We start from the raw sequence: 19,994 nt of genomic DNA, 5'->3' as shown, positions 1-19,994 counted from the left end.
TGAATCAAAGAGATGAACTTTCCAAGAGGTTTTTGGTGGTTTTCTTAAGATCAAAAGATAATCCTCCAATGGCTTACAAAAGGTACTTAAACATAGGTTTAGAAAATGTAAAACATGCATAGCAAAATGACCAAAAAGCCTTTGATAAATCATAAGTTCGACCAAATAGACGACGCGCAGCGACCTCGGCAGAGCGACCTCAGGTAGTCGCTGTGGGACGTCACTCCCGGCTTGTTTGTCGCTCTCAAATCGAGACAACCCTAGCGACCTCTGGGTGTCGCTGCGGTGAGGTCGCTCTGGAGCTGGAGCGACTTCGCCTTGTCGCTCTAGGAGGTCATTCCGAAGCGAAAATGGCGAGCGACATCGTGTTGCCGCTCTGGTAAGGTCGCTCTGAGAGGTAGGGCACAGCGAGTTCATGGCGTCGCTCCGGTAGGGTCGCTCCCATGCACTGCTCGTCCAATGATCACCTTTATCACCTCTTTTGAGCTCCAAACGCACCCAAATGTCTCCAAGAACTCCATGTGGTACTCCAATACCTAATAAAGACTCATGCATGCAAAATGCAACCTAAACATGGCTAAATCCTAGTCTATATGATCAAAATGCACATGGGTGAATGGATAACACAATGAAAATATGCAAGATATCAATTACCGAGATCCGATGAGAGTTTGTGTTTAACTTTCCCAAGCACTTATAAATTTTTATTTAAGATGAATAAAAGATACACATCCGCTAATGACCAAGAAGAATTAAAATTGAGGAAGTACAATGAAAATGTTATTTGGAAAATGTGACTCGAGAGTTTTTTGGTGAAATGAAAGAGGTAATGAAAGATAATGAAGTGTGCGTAGGTAATGAGAGAAACGAGTAAAAAATCCTACTTGAAAAGCATCAATTTTTGTTGTTCATAGTGGTTAGCAAAATTGATGGTGATGACATTTTCGTAAATAAGTAAATGGGATAAGGTTGTTTAAGTCATTTTGAGATCTTCAGAAAACAATTTCTTTTTTCTACAGAGCTGCACTTTCATAATTAATTTTGTATGTTAGGTATATATGAATGTGCAAAACTATGAGAGAGAAAAATGTTAGTTTCGTGTTTACCAAAAAAAAAAAGAGTCATCGTTTAAAAGAAATCAATAATTTTATTTGATTTTAAATCTCCAAATAACAATTTAAAATAGTTTATTTTATTGTACTTTGAGTAGTTCTTCAGACATCCGGAACAAAAATACTTTTAAGGGGGTGTATTCAATCCACAACTTAAAATATTTTCAATAAGAGTGGATTTCATAATACTTTATAAAATGTCAAGTTCAATAACACTGGATTTTAAATGGGTTTTTAAAATTCATGTTTCAATAACAGTGGATTTATCATTTTATCACAAATCACCTAAAACTCTCGGTTGAATACACCCTTAGCTTCAAATTTTAGCAAAAAAAAAAAAATACTCTTAGTAAGTATTATTTCCAATAAGCATTATTAGTTCGCTCACTGATTCATAGTAGGCAACAAACCGTCGTCTGGTTACACTAGACAAGAAACCAGATCATAAAACCTCATACACTAGATTATTGCATATAACTTCGAAATTCTGACATAGAGACAGGTAAACGCGAAGTATTATTATAAGTGATCGTATCAAGGAGATTGGTGAGAAGTAGGGATGCCAATTCCTGGAGTCCGCCTGCATGGTCGGGGTTTCGTAGGTTTCGGATACCATACTGCTGGAGAAGCCCCACACGAGTTTGAAGATGGTGTCCCTATGATAGGCGCTCCCCCAAACCCCCACGCTGCTATTTAGCATCCAAAATATTCTTATAGAGGTGTTTGATTTGCATAGGTGGAGAAACTGATTTCACGTTGGGTGTATTCAGTTGTTTTACTGAGTCTTACGTAGAAAGTTTAATGAAGAAACCTCACAAACTTGACCAAATCCGTTTTAAATATTCAAACATTTTTTCTAACGATTGAAAACTTTACATAAATTCGGTGAACGAAATAAATTTTCAGTCGACAGTACTGTTAAAACCAAAAAAAAAAACTGCAGCTAAATTTTGTCTGCGTTATTATCACTGATGCCTTAATATTATACTATGTATATATCATGTAAAGATACTTACCCAGTTTGCGCCCACCAGATTCGACGAGTCTAGCTTGAGAGGAAAGAGAGAAGAGTATAAGAAGCAGTGGCAACACAAGTGCAGCAATATTTGGAGACTTCGAACCCATTTTCTTCTTCGTCTTATATTTGGTCTTTGCAAGTATTGGTCATACATATATAGAGGAAGCAAAACCTCATTTTTGATATATTTTTTTATTCTTAAAACCAGTACTGTTTCGAAATAAATAGGGATCAAAAAGTAAACACGGTTTCGACGTTTGCTTCAAGATTCGTTATTGATAAAGAAATGGCTAAGATTTGAATTTAAGAGATACTCCCTCCGTTCCTAAAAGATGTATGTTTTGGAAAAAAAATTTGTTTCAAAAAGATACATTTTTTACCTTTTCAATGTATGATTTTATGAAAAATTGTAAGTTTCAAAAAAATTAATGGTGTTTATTGAATTTCTATTGGCTAAAAATTATGAAAAATTGTTATTCACAAAAAACAATGCATATTTAATGAGTTTTCTTAATATATGTGAAAAGTCTAGAATATACATCTTTTAAAAACAGAGGGAGTAGTGTTTTGTCCCCTTCTTATAAAAATCCAAAGACACGACTTCCTTGCCATTTCATTATTCATATTAGTCCAGAAGAATCGTAGTATAGTTGTCCTGAGCAATAGTGTACGTTGACTTATATGAACATTCAACAACGACTCATATAACTCTTTCTATTAAACCGTGCGCCCATCTTGAACAAAAATCGACTACTTTTCAAGATCGATTAAAAATGTATTTTTTACCGCCTAAAATTTTGACAATGACGAAGAGACTAGTGACCGACTACTAAAATAGTGGCCGACAGCTAATTGTTGTTGAATTAATCACCGCAAATACTTGAAATTAGAGGATAATCCGCGCGGATGAGTTTCTTATACTAACGTTTATTCATTAAATAATTTTAGTATTTTGCAACATTATAATCTTCATTGATTGTAAAATAAAGAATATAAATGTTAGGTTTTTAAATGTATCATATTTGTTAGAAAGAGTTAACGTATAACAGCTAATTTTAATTATTTTTAAGATTTCATATGCACAGAAGAAAATTTATTTTTGTGGCTGACACAAATCACAAAAACCAGATAGGCAACATCGATTATAAAATAACGAAAGGAGATTATGTTTTCTGCTCTCGGATTTTTTATTATTTACTCTCTATAATTGATTTCATTTTCTACCTCTATAAAATTATGCTTTCGTTCTCGTTTTTGCTTCACTAATATGATTTCTTTTTTTTTGAACTTTTTCTGTGAATTACATAAGTATCAATTTAAAAAGATGGACATCTGTAAAAATTAGTTCCACTCCAGATACATATCTAAGGATCAATTTTTTGAAGAAAATCAGCGGTAAACTCTATTCACGGTTAGTGTTCAAATATAATATATCAAGCTGTTATAGAATATAAGTGAAGACTCGAAATATAAATTTCTCTCTAGTATATATTCACCAGTTCGATCTAAAAATCTTATAATTCTAGAACAACAAAACAAATTATTTATTTTATTAAAATACGCTTTTCAGATTTAGTTACTTAAGAGTATACCGATAAAAAAATATATAATATTTTACCATTTAAGTATATGTAAAATATGTATAAACTAAAAACTGTTTGATTTATTAAATGATAAATCATAATACTTACAATAAATAGTTCAAATATTTCATTCTTAAAATTATAATAGCTATAAAGAATATTAGGGAGAAAAAAATATTAGACAAATGATCAAATCTCTGATTGATATAGTTAGTTTAAAAAATGATAATATATATTTATATGAAACAACATATTTTTTAAGCATTCTAGGAATCATCCTAGTGATGACACATAACTACGAAAACATGTTGTATTGCTCCATGATTAATATATAGGGAATTGTTCGTGCTAGAGACTTTATGGATTTCGTTTTGTTTTAAATTGTGGCTAAGTTTATAAAGATAACAATTTACAACATTATGGTAAAGTGATAATTTGATTTTAAAATTTTAGTTTAAAATTTATATAAATAAAAGATTTGGTGAATAAGTTTTGGTAAATATCATATATCTAAAATCTGGATAAAACACTATATAATTAGGGTTAACCCGCCCTACGAGTGAAAAATTACAATAAAACTATTTCATATAAATATATATTAATTTTAGGAAGTATTTAAAAATCATTATAGATTGAAAACTATATTATAAATGAATTAATAATGAATAAACTCTGAGATCATATTGTTAGCTTTAATAAATATTTTTGGTTTGAATTAGAATGAAAAAAATTTGCCGAGTAATTGCATTAGAAGCAGAAAAGAACATGTATAATTATCAATCGACAAAACGATAGATGATAATAGAGAAATCGAAGAGGCGATTGCCGTGAGAAAAGAGAGTTCGATTCATTGCTTTGGAAGCAGAAAAGAACAGTTATAGTTATTAATCGACAACGACGATAGACGACAATCGAGAAGTGGAAGAGGCGAATGTCATGACGAAAGAGACTTTGGATGATGGGGGTAACACGAAATATTAGCGAGCCACATTAGAAGCACGTGTAAATTTTGTGTTGATCAAAATTGTGCTGATGTGGTTAAATAACTGTTTTTGATCGTACAGTTTTTTTTAATGATGTAGACGGGCTGAACACTAAGAGTATTCCCCTTTTAGTATTAGTTAGTAACCAAATTATAACAAATCTAAAGACTCAATTCGATTGAATTGAACAAACACAAACAAAACAAAATTAAAATGAACCGAACAGAAAGAAACCAAACTATAAACGAACCAAACATAGACTAAACCATACTAAACTAATTTAGATTAACATGGTTAAAGTTTTCTTAGAATCAAATAAACCAAACTAAAACGAACCTGAAATTAAACAGGAATGCCCACCTCTAATGAATTTCTGGATTTTTTTTTGGGGAGAATTGGAAAAAAGTAACACTTTCAACTTTTATTTGTCTAAAGAAGACTTTTGATATTTTTGGTCATTTTGGACAGGTTTTACCCTTCTATAATGGAACATAGTAAACTAAGTTTTAAAAATATAAAAAATATATAAACCATTGGACACATTAGTATGACTATTTATGTTTAAATTTTATATTAAAAATAGTGGAATCATGTTTTATTTTATGTTCTGGCACGGATATATTATTCATTCTAGCCATCTACTTAGTCTAGAAATAAGATAGTAAGTATTACATACATATTTATCTTGGGTAGAGAATACAAACAAAACTTTCTTCTATATTCTATCTTAGCTAGATTTCGTCAGGTAATATTATAGCAAGATGTCTTTAGTCTACTTGTAGCTTTATTACAACTTATAACCACGACTCTATGAAATACCTTTTCGTTTTCATGAGTCATAACTTGTTCTGCCTTTTACCTTATCATACGCGTACCGAAGAATAAAACTCTCACCCTCTCTTCAGTGCTCTGCTATACGTAGAATACATATTATATGCAATCACGAAAATATGGAAACTTCCATATTTCCGTAAATATCTTTTCCTAAATCTACACTAAATCTACCATAAATCTCTCAGTATCTTTTATCCCACGATTTTTTCCTCCCACGATCTTTCTCTCCTTAGTTCTTTGTCTTTCTCTTTTCTTCATCGACATAACCATCTATTCTCTATATAAACACAACATGGTTCTACTATGTTAAATCTGGTGTTTGGTTGTCGAGTTGCAGTGACCAGTAGGGTTTCTTGGCAGACAAAGAAAGGTGTGGTCGAATGGTAACATTATAAACTACTACTCTGTTGGACCATCTCAAGATCATGGTGTGTGAAGATTATGGGGTCGACCATAATGTCTTAATGTCGAGTTCAATTATAAGATGGTGAATCAAAGAGAGAATCTTCCCATTATTATCAACAATGATCGACAAGTATCTAATTTTGTGGACTACGCGAAAAAGAGTTCGTCTACAACCATGTGTGTCACGTTCTCTAGTACTGGGGTAAATGATAGAAACAAAGAGAAAACAATAGAGAAAACAAACAAGCATCTCAAGTCTTTCTTCAATTCTCATAGAAACAAAGATACAAATGTACCAAAAAAACATGTTTGGAGATGTGAGTTAACGGACATGGTTTCTAAGTATGAGAAATGTTCCTGCCAAAGAGTCCAGCTATGCCTTTCTCAGGGTCGTTTTGCTTCACAATGGACTCACCAACCAAACCTGCAAAATTTGAATAAACTCACAAATCAGCATTTTCAGTCATCTAATACTAACACTCTCAACAATAATAATCAAAGCAAGTACCTCAACAAGGGCAGCCAAACCAATCTTCTTGGAGAGCTTAAGCAAGAAGGTTATTTCCAGGTCAGTCAATATAGCAGCAATAAGTAATACTGCGTCAGCACCTTTAGTCTGATCATAGTAGATCATCTGCCATGGATCAACAACAAACTCTTTGCATAATAGGGGACAATGCAAATAATATTCAGAAGAAGCAAGGCTTACAAAAAACTTGTCTTCATCAATAAAAAACAACAAAAGAAGAAACGAGAGTTTGCTAAGTGAGGATACCTTTACACCAGCACTTCTTATTGCTTCCAAGTTTTCAAAGCCTCCCTGTCAAACCAAACCAAGATAAATGCTGTAAAAATAAACATTTTGCAAATGTGTATAAGATATCTGCAAGTGAATACACAACAAGTGAAACCTTGAAATACTTCTGGTCAGTCAAAACACTGAGAAATGCTGCGCCGCCTCTTTCATAAGCTAGAGCAATCTCAACCTGTCAGCAACACATCCGCATAAATCATATAAGAACTATTCAAAAGAGAAAGTGTTAACCCCGTCCTTAAGGTCAAACTGCAAAATGACAAAGACTACAATTTTTCTTCAACTTTTACTAAGCTTAATAAGAGTCCTAATAACTATATTTTGAGAAGACAATATTTAACATTACAGAAAGGAATAGAAAATAAGAAACATACATGATCAAAATTCTCTTTCAAGATTCCTCTACTTGGAGAACCCTTCTTAACCTCAGCGATCAAAGCAAGGAAGCTAGTTCTATGATGAGCCAACCTAAGCGCACCTACAAAATCCCTAGTGGGAGGAGCATTTTCTACAGCTTTCTTTAACGCCTCAAGTGGGTTCAGTTCCTTCATCTGTAAAATGACAATCACCATTAACAACTCACAGAGCCTTGAAGAAGCCAAAAGGGGTTGTAGAAGAAGGAAAACTCTTTACCCTGGAAACTTCTTGGTCTTTGTACCATGTAATCTCCTCCAAGATGTTACTGGGAGAATCAGTAACTTGGCCGTTAAGCAATCTCAGCTCAAACGGGCCAGAATATCCCAGTGGAGCAATGCTTGGTGGTTTTCTCCTAATTTTGATACCTTGGTTAATAGCTAATTCATTCTGATACACGCCTACTTCCCATTCCTTGATTTTAACATCATTTTCTACTGAAGAAGATGTCAACACCTAAGCTCTCCTTCAAATCCGACAACCAAAGAGAAAAAGGCAAATACTTTCAGCAACATAATTAGATAAGAATACCCCCAAATTGGTTTCAGCTAGGGTTTATAAATCGAACATGAGAAAATGCGAGAGATCATAAATAGTCAAATGAAAGACGCGGCCTTTGTTAATGGATTTTTTCATAGAATCAAAAGAGACAGAAGAAGCAAGAAAGTTTAAATCACAAAGGGAAGAAGACGGTGCCACCGCACCTGTTGAGATCGGATTGTGAACTGCGACGGAGATCTAGAACTGATCCTTGTGTCCATGGCAAAACCTGAAACCGAACGTCTGATGGAGACAGAACCGATACACCGATAGAGAGAAGGAGAGATCAGTCTCTGTCCAGCACTTTGAACCGAAAATAGTCCCTCCACTGTCGGAAATATGAAATGCTTTCGGGAGTTGATGATGATTCTGGTTGAGTTTTATGGCCATTGATACGGCTAGAAGGTTTCGGTCGAGAGAAGAGAGTGTCGTGAAATTAGGGTAAAAAGTGAAACGCGACAGTTATGTGTGTTTTACTTCTTTCACGATTTTTTTTTTTGGGAATTGGGCGGTATAGCCACAAAAAAATATCATAATTAACTATTTAACCAAGAAAAAAAAGTTTCTCCATTATTTATAAAATATATACTATATTACCCTTCTTAGTTACCGGTTAGTGAAAGAAAAAAAATATATTTTTCTTCTTCTTCTTTGATTATCAACTACCACCACTCTTCTTCCATCCCCAACGCCTTACCCTCCGTCACCGTTAAGATACGCTATCACCAACTTCACATTGTGCTTTGTATTTATTGTGTCTTTAATCACCACCTCTTTTTCTATCATCATCATTTCTTTTAGTTATTAACTAGATCTGTAATTTTTTATTTTATCGTTTTGCCATTAGATCTTTCAGAACAACCACAATCTTCTTGATATCAGTCTCCACTTCTTCTGCCGTAACCACCACCACTCGCATATACTGTAAGTTTTCGGTTGTACTATTCTACTTGAACAATATGTACTATGTTATTTCGTTGTTACTATTTTATTTGGATCTGTATATTTTGATATTTGAGTTAGTGTTTATATTTCTTTTTAGGGTTTAGTGATTAGTGTTTTAGGTTTAGTTTGTTGTAGGTTTGGGTTGATGTTGGGGTAAGCACTACCTCACTCCCTGCAATCATAAATATTTAAAAATTTAAATAATGTGTACTATGCTATTTCGTTTGTTACTATTCTATTTGATACTACTTAATATTATATACTATGTGCATATTTTGATATTTGGGTTAGGATTTATATTTTCTTCTAGGGTTTAGTGATTAGTGTTTTTGGGTTTAGTTTTTGAAAGATTTGGGTTGAAGTTGAGTTTGATTTTATTAATTTTGGATATGTATAGCATATTAATATATTTAAATCATTTTATAATTTCATTAACATAAATTATGTCATTTAGCATGGTCTATTCTATTTATATGCTATCACTATAATCAACGTGATGCTATAACCACTACTACTCTAATAACATTTTTATTTATTTTTTATTTAAATGACAGATGTTTTTTGGATGTTATTACCGGCAACTAGCTTAAAGAAATGAGAGAATTGGAAGAAAAAGAACAAAATGCTATGAGATCTAATAATGTCAAATCATATGCTATATTCTTAATTTTGTCTCCAAAATTGGCTATCTCACCAATAAACCCTTTTTTTTTATTTCCTTTTTTTTAAAAAAAAAAACTTAAATATATTACGAAAAATCATAATAAATTAGGTTAATTAAAAGATAGAATGGTATTAAAAAAATATAAATCCTAATTACCCAAATAATCTTCTACTAGTCTTTTTGAGACAAATCTTAGTTGAAAATGTCTATTTTTCCTAATTTTCTCTTCTTTTTTTTTTCCGGTTGGTCGATAGAATCAGCATTCAATTTTGCTAAAGGAAAAAGAAATAATTAAAACAGAATTGATTAAACCTTTTATTTATCGTATAAAATTATGGTTCAATTGTTCCGGTTTAATCATGTGTTGGTACCATGCCTAAACTTTTGTCTTCTTCGTCGTTCGTTGCTAATCCGTCCTCCTTCCTCAACGAGTTTCTGATCCGACTCAGTCCAAACCAAAAGCTTTGATTTCTAGATTTCTCCGAATCTAATCTCTGGTTCGGTTCGTTTCTCTACTCTTTATATCTGTTTAGGCATCAGTGTGATTAACTGCATTTGAAGCCGTATGTTTCAAGATTTTGAAGTTTGGGTCATAATCAACATTGTTTGAGCTGTGTAGATGGATAGTGGAACGCTCAACATCAAGAAATGGGTAGTGATGTATCCAGTCTACATTAACTCAAAGAAAACTGTTGCCGAGGGAAGGATGATCAGTTTGAGTAAAGCTTGTGAGAACCCAAACTGCATTGAGATTAGTGATTGCTGCAAGCATTTGAAACTCCCTAGTGCCGTCGAGGTACATCCCAAATATTGGAACTTTTCTTTGATTAGTTTGCAGAGAAGGGTTTATGATTTGAGTTCTTATACTCCTCAGATTGACAAAGCGTATCCGCGTGATTTCATGCAAGTAGGGAGAGTTGGAGTTCAGTTGAAAAGGGAGGATGGCACTTTCCTCAATCCTGCCATTACTTCAAGTAATGCACATCTCACATATGTTTTGTTTCTTGGTTATGTCTCCACCTGCTCGTGTTTAAGTGATCATTTGAACTGAGCTTGAGGTTATGTGTATACAGAAAAATACTTACATTGCTTTATATCTTTTAATCTTGCTGTGTTCTCTTTGTGGTCCATCTGTCCTCTGAATGTAGCCTACTTGTTATCTAGTCTCTAATATGAACTTTGAAGTTTGAACAATGTTCTGCAGTCTGCTACATTTTTCTTCATTGTTTGATCTCATCACCAATTTCAAAATTTGATCCGGTGGTTCTATGATATGTTCCAGCAATCCCCAGAATTCTCCATTTATGTCCAGCATCATTATTACAGTAACTTCTTCATGTGAGAAAACAAGCTGTTAATATATTTTCTACATATCCTCTCATGCATTTGGAACTTTAGGTTATTGTGCAAGTTGTGTTTATGTTTGTTTATGATATATTACTGGAATATATACATTATGCTGTTAGGTTTTTGAATTTCTATCTTTCTCTGTCCAATTCATACTTCCATAGGCTTCTGTGATATCATAGCATTTATTAAGATGACTTAGCTGTGTATATATATAACTTGTTTATGTCAAATAATTTTTCTGGCAATTTTGCAAGACTTCTGAGATGTTTCTGTTTCATTGATACTGTTGCATCTGTGTATCATGCCCGTGAAAAAGTGAATGTGTGATATCCATTTGCCTTCTGATATGTTTCTGTTTCACCTGTGCGAGGAGTTCCCATGTGTACTCATTGTGTTGATATATATGTTTTGCAGGGAAGCAACTGATGCAGAAAATAGCGGAGTTGGTACCGAGACATCCAGAGAGAGTGAAGAAGCAGGAACCTCAGGCCACAGCTTCAACCGCTGGAACTTCTTCAAAGTCAGGCAAAGGTGGCAAGAAGAAGAGATAAACAAGCCCTCTCTCTATCTCTCTCATTCAGTTTTCTTCATTTCATCACTGTGCATTCACAGTCTTGGCATCATCACATCAATAGACAAGAACGAATGACAAAAGCAAAAGAAACATGAAATATTATTAGCGGTTGTTTTTGCTTTATGTGCGTTTGCTACTTTCCTCCGGTAACGATCAGGAAACACTGTTTAATTCAATCTTTCAAACGGCACATTCAGGATCTCTTGCCATGACTATTCTAACGTTTGGTCGTTAACAAGCCTATTGTATCAGTCAGATCCGACATCGACCCCTTTGTGCTTGAAGAAGTCCTTGGCCTCGGCAATATCCTGCAAAAAGACCAGATTGTAACTCGGGAATTGAGCTCAAAGAGCAAGACAAGATTTGGCAAAACAAAATGTTGGTCTTAAAGAAAATACATGCTGCAAGAGAAGTGCTTCTTGGGGACAGGTAGGAAACTGCATTAGGCCGAGACCAACCATTAATAGACCATAGCATCCGAGAGATACTACAAAGTAGATGGGTAGCTGTAAAAGAAAAACATTACCAAATCAGAACACAATCCTAGTAGTTTCAAAAGATCAAAGGAGGTTTACTCACCAACCATGTATTATAGCCTGGATGAATGATTGCAGCCTGCAGAAGACCAATCCAGAAGGCAGAGACTGCCAACAACAGGCTCAAGATCTTCACTATATGCTTCATCTTGTCCTTGAATACATGCAGATACTAATAAATCAATGACATATCTCTCAGGGTAACATCATAAACACAAGTTTCAATCTCTAAGATGATCAGATCCTGTCAGAACTGATAAAAAAAAAGGAACTAAACTTGTCTCCGTTTCTAGGGACAAAACAGACAAGAAGAACTCAAACTCGGAATTGAGGAGGAAAGGAAGGAATGTAGACTCACAGTTGATAGATGAGATCTTCCTCCTAATCGATCAAATCAGGTCGAGGGGGTAACAGGCGGATATGCGAATTAATCTAAAATACGTGTCGCATGCTCCACAGCTGTATTCCTCCGGTCTAAATTTTTTTTTTTTAATCCGGATTTCGATTCCTTTTATCGGTTTGATGCGGTTTCAGATCAAATTCGATTTCTTTCCCACTTTTTAACTAACCATCAAAATTTTAATGTTAGGGCTCTTCGTTTAGTTGCTGCAGCTTCCTGCGGCTGCGTCATGTTCATTTGGTTGTTGTTCGTTTTGCAGACGCAGCCGTAACCGCAGCCGCAGATTGTTGTTCGTTTTGTAGACGCTGGACGCTGACGTTGACGCTGAACGCTGACGTTGACGCTGAACGCTGACGTTGACGCTGAAAGCAGTTTGGTGTTGTTCATTTGGCAGACGCTGCGACTATTTTCATTTAATTCATAATTTAATTTTATAAATTGGTAAAATTGTATTTTAAATAAATAAAATATAGTTTAAACATATTTATATCCATAAAAATATTATATTTAATTAGTAATAATTTTTTAGTCAAATATACAAACTTAACAATACTTTTTATCATAAATTATAAGCTAAATTAAAACAAAAAATATTATATTTAATGTCCAATTAATTATATATGATATGGTCTATGTAAATTTAATTTTATATAATCTGTGTTATAGTAATTTGTTAATTCATATTTAACATATAAAAGAATTTTTATGTGCACTGATATTTTTCATGTAAAATATTTATCGTATATCAATAGAAATATGCTAAAAATTTAAGTGCAAATTAATAATTTGCAGAGTGCAAATGATGTGGGAAGAGTTTGATCTTATACACAGGAAGATGCAAAGAGAGACATCGAAAGAAGTCATGATCTTATACAGTGGAGAAAACATTTTTTTTTATAAATTATTATGTCAATCCGATCTTAATACTCCTCAGTGGTCCACAGGGGGGAATCCAGATTGGTAATTTAGTGGGTGCACTAATATTAATTTAATAAATATTAAATAATATATTAAAATATTATATTAATTAAAATATAAAGTAAATATTTATTAAATTTAATACCATAAAATATTTTCAATATTACTTTTCATCAGTTTTCCACTATTGTATTTACAATATTCAAATTTATTTTAATAAAAATAGAATATAATCATTAAATTTTTGTATATTTACAAGAGAATATCTGTTCATATAAAAATGTTTTTTTCTGCAATGTTTTACTACAAAATAAGAAGTTTGTTTAAAAATAAGATATTTTGTTATTTTTATAATTTAATGGTAAACTAGTAATTAAAAATATACAATTCAAAACTTACGTATGAAGTTTTGGAGTTTAAATTTTTTTTTTTTACTTAAATAGGATAAGTTTTTTTATTGTTAGAAACTTTTAATAGATAAAGATTTTAAAACAAAAATGTCTTTTAAATCCAAGATTTATTGATTTCTTAAACCGAGTGAATTATGTTTAAATTGTTAAATACATTTGATATGTTTTGTTTCTTTCTAGAGTTTATCTATTTTTGTGGATGCATGTTATAAATTATTATGGGTGCACATACAAAAATTTGTACAAAAATACATTAATTTTCAAAAAAATTATGGGTGCACAGGTACCCCCTTCCCACATCCTAGCTTCGCCCCTGGTGGTCCATATAAAACTTGCGTTGTTGATATCACCAAAGCTCACTCCCCACCCAAGAAACTGCAACAGCTAAAATGCCTTGTGTTATCAACTTGAATCCCGTCCAATTCCCTCTTGAACCTGTCGTTGGAGCTCGCATAGATCATCTTGCTTCTCACCTTATCTGTGTCAGGGCACTTGGCAAAGAAAAAATAAAGAAGTTTTCATCAGCAATGCTAGTTATATCAATCTTTGTAAGCTGAAAAAACGTATCAGCAATGCTTATTCACAACTAAAAAGGGTTATGTTTTAATCAAGTGCAAGTCTGTAGTCACACAAACCCTGATGCTACTAACATGTGTGCTATAAAATCCATTAAAAAATACATAAAATTGATAACACAGAAGATCTTACAATTCCATAAGGCACTCTTGATTACAACATAAGCCATTATACACAGACACGGATATTCTAACAATCAAAGTGAAACTGAAGCTATGATCCTATGTGTTTTCAAAGCTGAATTCCATTAAAACAACAAGCTGCAAACAACAACAAAGCTGGATATTCTGAACAGAGAACTAAGAGAAAACATACCTGGAGTTGTTATTCCTGAGAGTTTTGACGTTTCCAAATGCTTCAAGAACTGGATTTGACTGTATACAAACAACAAAATCGAAAGCAAACCCATCAAAAATCGAATCTTTAACTCTTAACTCTTACTACAAACATCACAAAATCGCAAGACAGAGAAACCCATCAAGCATCTGAATCGCAAATACATCTGAATAGCAAATACGAACTCATCAGACATCTGAATACAAAGAAGAGGAACCTTACAGAGTGAGAGATGAAGCTTTCGAGAGCTTGAGAGACGAAGCTTGAGAGAAGAATCTTGAGACGAGGTGAGATGAGATGAGCTTGAGACGAGGTGAGTTGAGCTTGGAGATGGGTAGATCGAGAGAGAGAGTTTGAGATGTCTGAGATTGAGAGAGAGAGAGCTCGGAGATGACGGAAAAAAAAAACTGATTAATAAGTGGAAAAACTGTACACTTCTTTCTCTTGAGTTGGTTGGAGGAAAAGAAACTGCTTTTTCGATGTAATTTAAATATCTCGAGGAGAATTCACAGTCTTTTAGGGATTAATTAACGTTTTGGAGGAGATTCAAGTTTATTGCCTTTAAAACTATTCACCATAGGTTAGAGCAACAATCATTCTTTCAAGCTTGAATCAAGTGAAATTGCTCAAGGGATGATATGATCATACTGATATGTAGGAGCACATGGTTCACATGAGATATGATGACATACAATATTATCAATAACAATCAACCCTCCATTATTCTTTGAACCTTCGAAGTAACTTATGTGCATTTTCCCAACATTTTTTTTTGAATTCATCTGTAAAAAAATTTCTCATATTTTTCTTGGTTGCTCCAACCAAATTCTTCATTATTAGTAGGATTCACATTGTCCTTACAAATATTTGAATTATTCAATTTACTACAGAGATAATTTAAAGTTGTAACTCAAACATCTATACATATTGCTACTCAAACATTAATTCAATAAATTAGAAATAATTCATAATTGGTAACATTTATGAGTTATAACTCTTAACTCAACTTGATCAATTTTAACTCATGTTACCAATCAAAATCTATAATCTACAAAATTTTGAGTTTTACATTCAACACTACGTAGAGACCCACGCAGAAGCGTTGGGTGAACATGTATGAAAAATTAAAATTTTATTTTCATTTTAGTTCATTATTTCTATTAGACCATTATATACAAAATGTACAATATGCAAATTTTAATCATATACATTTATTACATATAGAATAACTTGGGTTATGAATTATATTGAGTTGATTGTATGGTAGTGCAATATGGTTAGTTATCTCATATTGGAATTTTGACATAACCCTTTGTTCTTATACTCTTTGGTAAGTTCATTTTCGAAAGGTGACCTGCAATTTCAATGACATAACCCTTTGTTCTTATACTCTTTGTTTGTGTAATAGCTAAGTGATGGTGATTGTCTAGAAGAGAGTCATGAGGATGAAGAAAGATTCCATACACAGTTGCATAATAAGGCGAGTTATATTTGGATTACATTTATTCAATGCTTCTATAAAAGCTTACTTCCTTGGAATCCAACTCTGTGGTCTGAACTTATTTTACAAACCCACTGCAGGTGTATGATACTTGGTGAAAACATGAACACGTCTCCCCCAGCCACAAGCTGCAGAATGCTTGAAAAGATAGCATATTGACACAATCTCCAACCTTTTTACATATTTCCTGCAACAACGTACACCCAAGACACCAGCTTTAAGATCAGATATGAATACTACAAACCATCAATCCTAAACAAACGCTTAAAGCTGATTTCAAAAGCAAAAGCAAGACTAAAGATGGCATATGAAAAAATCTCTAATTAACACCTTTGATTCTCTATAAAAAAAAGTTAAGCCAGGTCTGTCTTACTCTACCACTAACGATCAATGCCAAACCATGATTTCCTTTAGATGATCGAAACCAGATAGTCGAAACTCATCTCAACGCAAGAGAAAAACAACAGGTTTGGAAAAAACCTCTAACCTTTAAAACGAATTGTAACGGCCCGATACCCCGGCGCCCGACCGGGGTTATCGAAAGGGCGTTATGGACACGTGTCTACTCATTTAGACAACCCTACGTGTCCCGTTACTGGTCCCAAGATTCGACGGACGCATAACCTTCTTTGAAATACCGTCACTCCCACACCCATATATTTCTACTTACAGTCCTGCACACAGGAAAATGGAAGGGAGGGGTGAACAAAAAGTTACTCAGTGAAGTGCCTCTAGACCAGCCTGCCCGCATGACACTCTATACTACTCTATGCGGAAATTATGACTGACTAGCAACTACAGTCAGTTAATGCAACTTAACATTTCATACCATCATCATTACCAATCATTCACAATTCTCTACATTTCTAGCAACCTAACGATCAACCAGTACAATGATCTCACTCATTGCCCCACACATCAAACCATAGACTTAACCGACTCGACATACAAGACTGACTCCACCTTATGACACCTTTAACACCCAAACGTTTTTATATTCCGCCTCTCGCGGTTGGCACACTTTTTATATCCCGCCTCTCGCGGCTGGCTCTTCTTTCTTGCCCCGTAGGTAGCTCTCGCTAGACTACTACCCCATATTTCCTGTGGATGCCCCAACGGGACACTACCCCACAGTTCCTATAGGTGCCTAGCGTAGAGTTATTCCCCCGCGGCTTATATACCCTAGACTCTAGACGCCCACCCGTTCTCGGTGGCCCAAACAGGACTTCAAACAGGTTCATTGACACGTTCACCTTGTCATTTTCATTCTCTTTCACTTTCACATTCACTTAGACTCTTACTCATACACGTTCACTAGACGCCACCCGTTATCGGTGTCTCATACAATACACATCCCACTCAAGTTCTACTTACAATAACGTTAACAATCAATACTCATCAATCATCTTAGCATTCGCTTCTTCTATCATCCTAGCTTTATTCACAATCAATCCATGGAACTACACATCCAATCACACAAGCATCATTCATCAACCAATCATCATCACAACAACATAAACCAGTTCATTAAGTCCCATTTATCAGTATGAGTGTTCTTATGCATCATGATCCATTCATCTATCATCCTAACAATAACATGTTCTATCAACCTAGAACTCAAACATGGATTACTCAATCCTAACTCCAACATAAAGGAGTATCCAGGATCATGGGAGAAGATTGGGTTCAAGACACTCCACCTTAGCCTATATCTGGATCCGGATCTGGAAACAAGAGACAAGGGAGAGGAGATCTGAACAGATCTGGAACAAGGAAACAAGAGAGCTGCGAGATCTGACCACCACCACCAATCAGCTGCAACAACCACCACCACCACCACACGGCACCGGCGAGGAGGGAGAGAGGAGAGAGAAGAGAGAGACGGCGCAGGGGAGAGAGAGCTTCGCTTCAGTTTCTGAATGAGACAAAAAAAAGGGCTGCAACTCTTTTTATAGGAAAGGGTGAAAGAAACCTTAGGTTTTTGTCAAATGGACCGTAGAGAAGCCCATTCTCTTATGAAAATTTTAGGGCCAGAAACCGGACCGTTACACAAATCATCTCAACTTCTCTTTATTCAAGCTCTTCTTAGCCGCGTCCATAACCTTCTAAAGATACCCTTCAATCGGAACGGCGGGCTCCAAGTTCCAACGCTGCCATCTTAAGCTTCTCTGACAACGCCTCAATCGCCACTTTCTTCATATTTAAAAGCACAGTCTCTGCCGCACGCTTTCTCTATGTTCTCCTGTTCTCCTTCGCGAGCCTTTGACTCTGAAAGAACAATTTCAGGTCACCAGCTCCAAAGTCCATAACAATTGAAATGATGTTTGATAAACACAAAGATTTAGGTTTTTGACTTTGACTCTGAAAGAACAATTTCATAAACTATGTCGTTGTTTGAGTCAAAATATGTGTATTCCTTTAATTAAATAAACTGTTATATAAGTAGATACCAAAGACATATATTGTAATTTTTTTAGCAAGTGAAGGTCCACTAAAAATAGAAACTGAAAATGACCGTGCTGATGCCATGTTAGCTAAAACGGTAAACCTCTAAATCCCCTATATATTAATTGAGAATCATTTAAAAAGTTGTAACCTTAAGTTTTTACTAATTAAAAAGAGATCTCGCTTAGATGTCACTTAATTAGGATGTCAATTTAGTTTACGTGACAGCTTAAGAATCAATTGAAAAAAATGTTGGTCCAAATCTAATTATTACGGAACATTATATTAACCCAAAATATAAAAAACGTATATTTTTCCTTAAATAAAAACTACGGAATTACCTAATATGATTAACATATATATGACAATTAATGACTAAATAAGATTTGATAACTATTTTTGCGTCCTTCTTCATTTCTTTTTAATTTTATATTATTCAAAAAAGATTAAACAATCACATTAACCATATAATAAAAAAATAGTTGTTTTTTTATATGTTATATTTTGAATTTTTTAAATGACTTTAAATTACAAAAATTTGGAAACCTTATATGTTATATTTTGAATTTTTTAAAATGATTTTAAATTACAAAAATGAGAAAACCTTATATGTTATATTTTTCTTAGATGTTAAATTTTTTCTTATATATTATATTTTGAATTTTTTAAACAATTTTAAATTACAAAAATATAAGTTTTCCTTAAGCATACGACTAAAAGCATTAAAATAACATGTATCAATTCGATGGATGATTTGAAACCTTTCAAAACCATATGGAAGATAAAAGTCAAAATAATTTAACTGTGGAAACAATACTGCTCACTTTTTTCAAGAATGCGTTCGGTGAAAAAAAATATGTTTTTGTGTCATAATTTATTTAATAACCAATCCGATCAATCCATGATATATTAATTATAGTTTAGCTCCACAATTTTTAATTAAAATTGATCCGGTCCATCGAAAAGAAATTATATAATAACAACAAAAAACATTATATATGTATAAATAAAATGATCAAATATATTAAAAATTATCGATAATATATATAAATAAACTCACATCCTAGTAAAATCTTATTATATAAAGTTTAGTTCTCCAAAGTTGCTAATTAACATAATTATAACACATGACACTTAAAAATTTAAGATGGTGATATGTGTTAAACTATTTTATGAATAATATTATATTCTATATAAATTTTCCTTTTCTAAAATCCTAAACAAAAATATTTTTAAAATAATTGATTTAATACTAATTTTCCTTTCCTAAAATCCTAAATAAAGGTTAATTGTAACATATTATGTGATTGTAATTTTTCCTTTTAAAATTCTGACATATGTTAAAATATCTCATGATTAGTAAAAATATATATAATAAGGTAGTAAAAATCGTTTTTTAAAAACAAAATATTTTAAATATTATTTAATATTATTTTTTCTAAGATTTTTTGTTACTAAAATTAGTTAATACTAATTTTCCTTTTCTAAAATCCTAAAGATTTAATTATTTGATAGTATGTGTCCTTTTCTAAAATCTTAAACATAAAAAAATTAGTTCTTTTTATTTTAGAAAAATCTTAAATGTTTTTATAATTAAAATTAATTTGTTTTTACATGCCTTTGGCGTTGTTATTGA

General features: G+C 33.2%; 3 protein-coding genes and 1 pseudogene across 7 annotated transcripts; 1 reads left to right on the top strand and 3 right to left on the bottom strand.

The window, feature by feature from the left end:
* Window positions 1-1,441: 1,441 nt before the first annotated feature.
* Window positions 1,442-2,312, bottom strand: LOC106296738. 3 transcript variants are annotated; one of them, XM_013732962.1, is made up of 2 exons: window positions 2,129-2,306; window positions 1,442-1,801 (listed from the first exon to the last, which is right to left on the bottom strand). In XM_013732962.1, the coding sequence occupies exons 1-2, from the start codon at window positions 2,235-2,237 to the stop codon at window positions 1,647-1,649; spliced, it is 264 nt and encodes an 87-aa protein (XP_013588416.1). In that variant the 5' UTR covers window positions 2,238-2,306; the 3' UTR covers window positions 1,442-1,646. The 3 variants fall into 3 exon arrangements, 2 of the variants coding, with proteins under 2 accessions (XP_013588416.1, XP_013588417.1); XM_013732963.1 differs by having other exon boundaries at window positions 1,442-1,798; XR_001261280.1 differs by having other exon boundaries at window positions 1,575-1,857; window positions 2,129-2,312.
* A 4,023-nt stretch (window positions 2,313-6,335) lies between these two features.
* On the bottom strand, window positions 6,336-8,495 carry LOC106297209 (annotated as a pseudogene).
* A 1,174-nt stretch (window positions 8,496-9,669) lies between these two features.
* LOC106298511 (signal recognition particle 19 kDa protein) lies at window positions 9,670-11,360 on the top strand. Of its 2 annotated transcripts, none has more exons than XM_013734647.1 (4): window positions 9,670-9,814; window positions 9,932-10,108; window positions 10,187-10,286; window positions 11,077-11,360. In XM_013734647.1, the coding sequence occupies exons 2-4, from the start codon at window positions 9,932-9,934 to the stop codon at window positions 11,211-11,213; spliced, it is 414 nt and encodes a 137-aa protein (XP_013590101.1). In that variant the 5' UTR covers window positions 9,670-9,814; the 3' UTR covers window positions 11,214-11,360. The 2 variants fall into 2 exon arrangements, with proteins under 2 accessions (XP_013590101.1, XP_013590100.1); XM_013734646.1 differs by having other exon boundaries at window positions 9,677-9,809.
* LOC106298512 (dolichol-phosphate mannosyltransferase subunit 3) lies at window positions 11,316-12,250 on the bottom strand. 2 transcript variants are annotated; one of them, XM_013734648.1, is made up of 4 exons: window positions 12,131-12,250; window positions 11,816-11,944; window positions 11,635-11,742; window positions 11,316-11,544 (listed from the first exon to the last, which is right to left on the bottom strand). In XM_013734648.1, the coding sequence occupies exons 2-4, from the start codon at window positions 11,918-11,920 to the stop codon at window positions 11,485-11,487; spliced, it is 273 nt and encodes a 90-aa protein (XP_013590102.1). In that variant the 5' UTR covers window positions 11,921-11,944; window positions 12,131-12,250; the 3' UTR covers window positions 11,316-11,484. The 2 variants fall into 2 exon arrangements, with proteins under 2 accessions (XP_013590102.1, XP_013590103.1); XM_013734649.1 differs by having other exon boundaries at window positions 11,816-11,926.
* Window positions 12,251-19,994: the final 7,744 nt, after the last annotated feature.

This window comes from Brassica oleracea, chromosome C6 (genome assembly GCF_000695525.1).
Source record: "Brassica oleracea var. oleracea cultivar TO1000 chromosome C6, BOL, whole genome shotgun sequence".
NCBI classification, from domain to species: Eukaryota; Viridiplantae; Streptophyta; class Magnoliopsida; order Brassicales; family Brassicaceae; genus Brassica; species Brassica oleracea.
The sequence above is the reverse complement of the archived record's forward strand: the minus strand, read 5'-3'. Positions and strand labels throughout refer to the sequence as shown.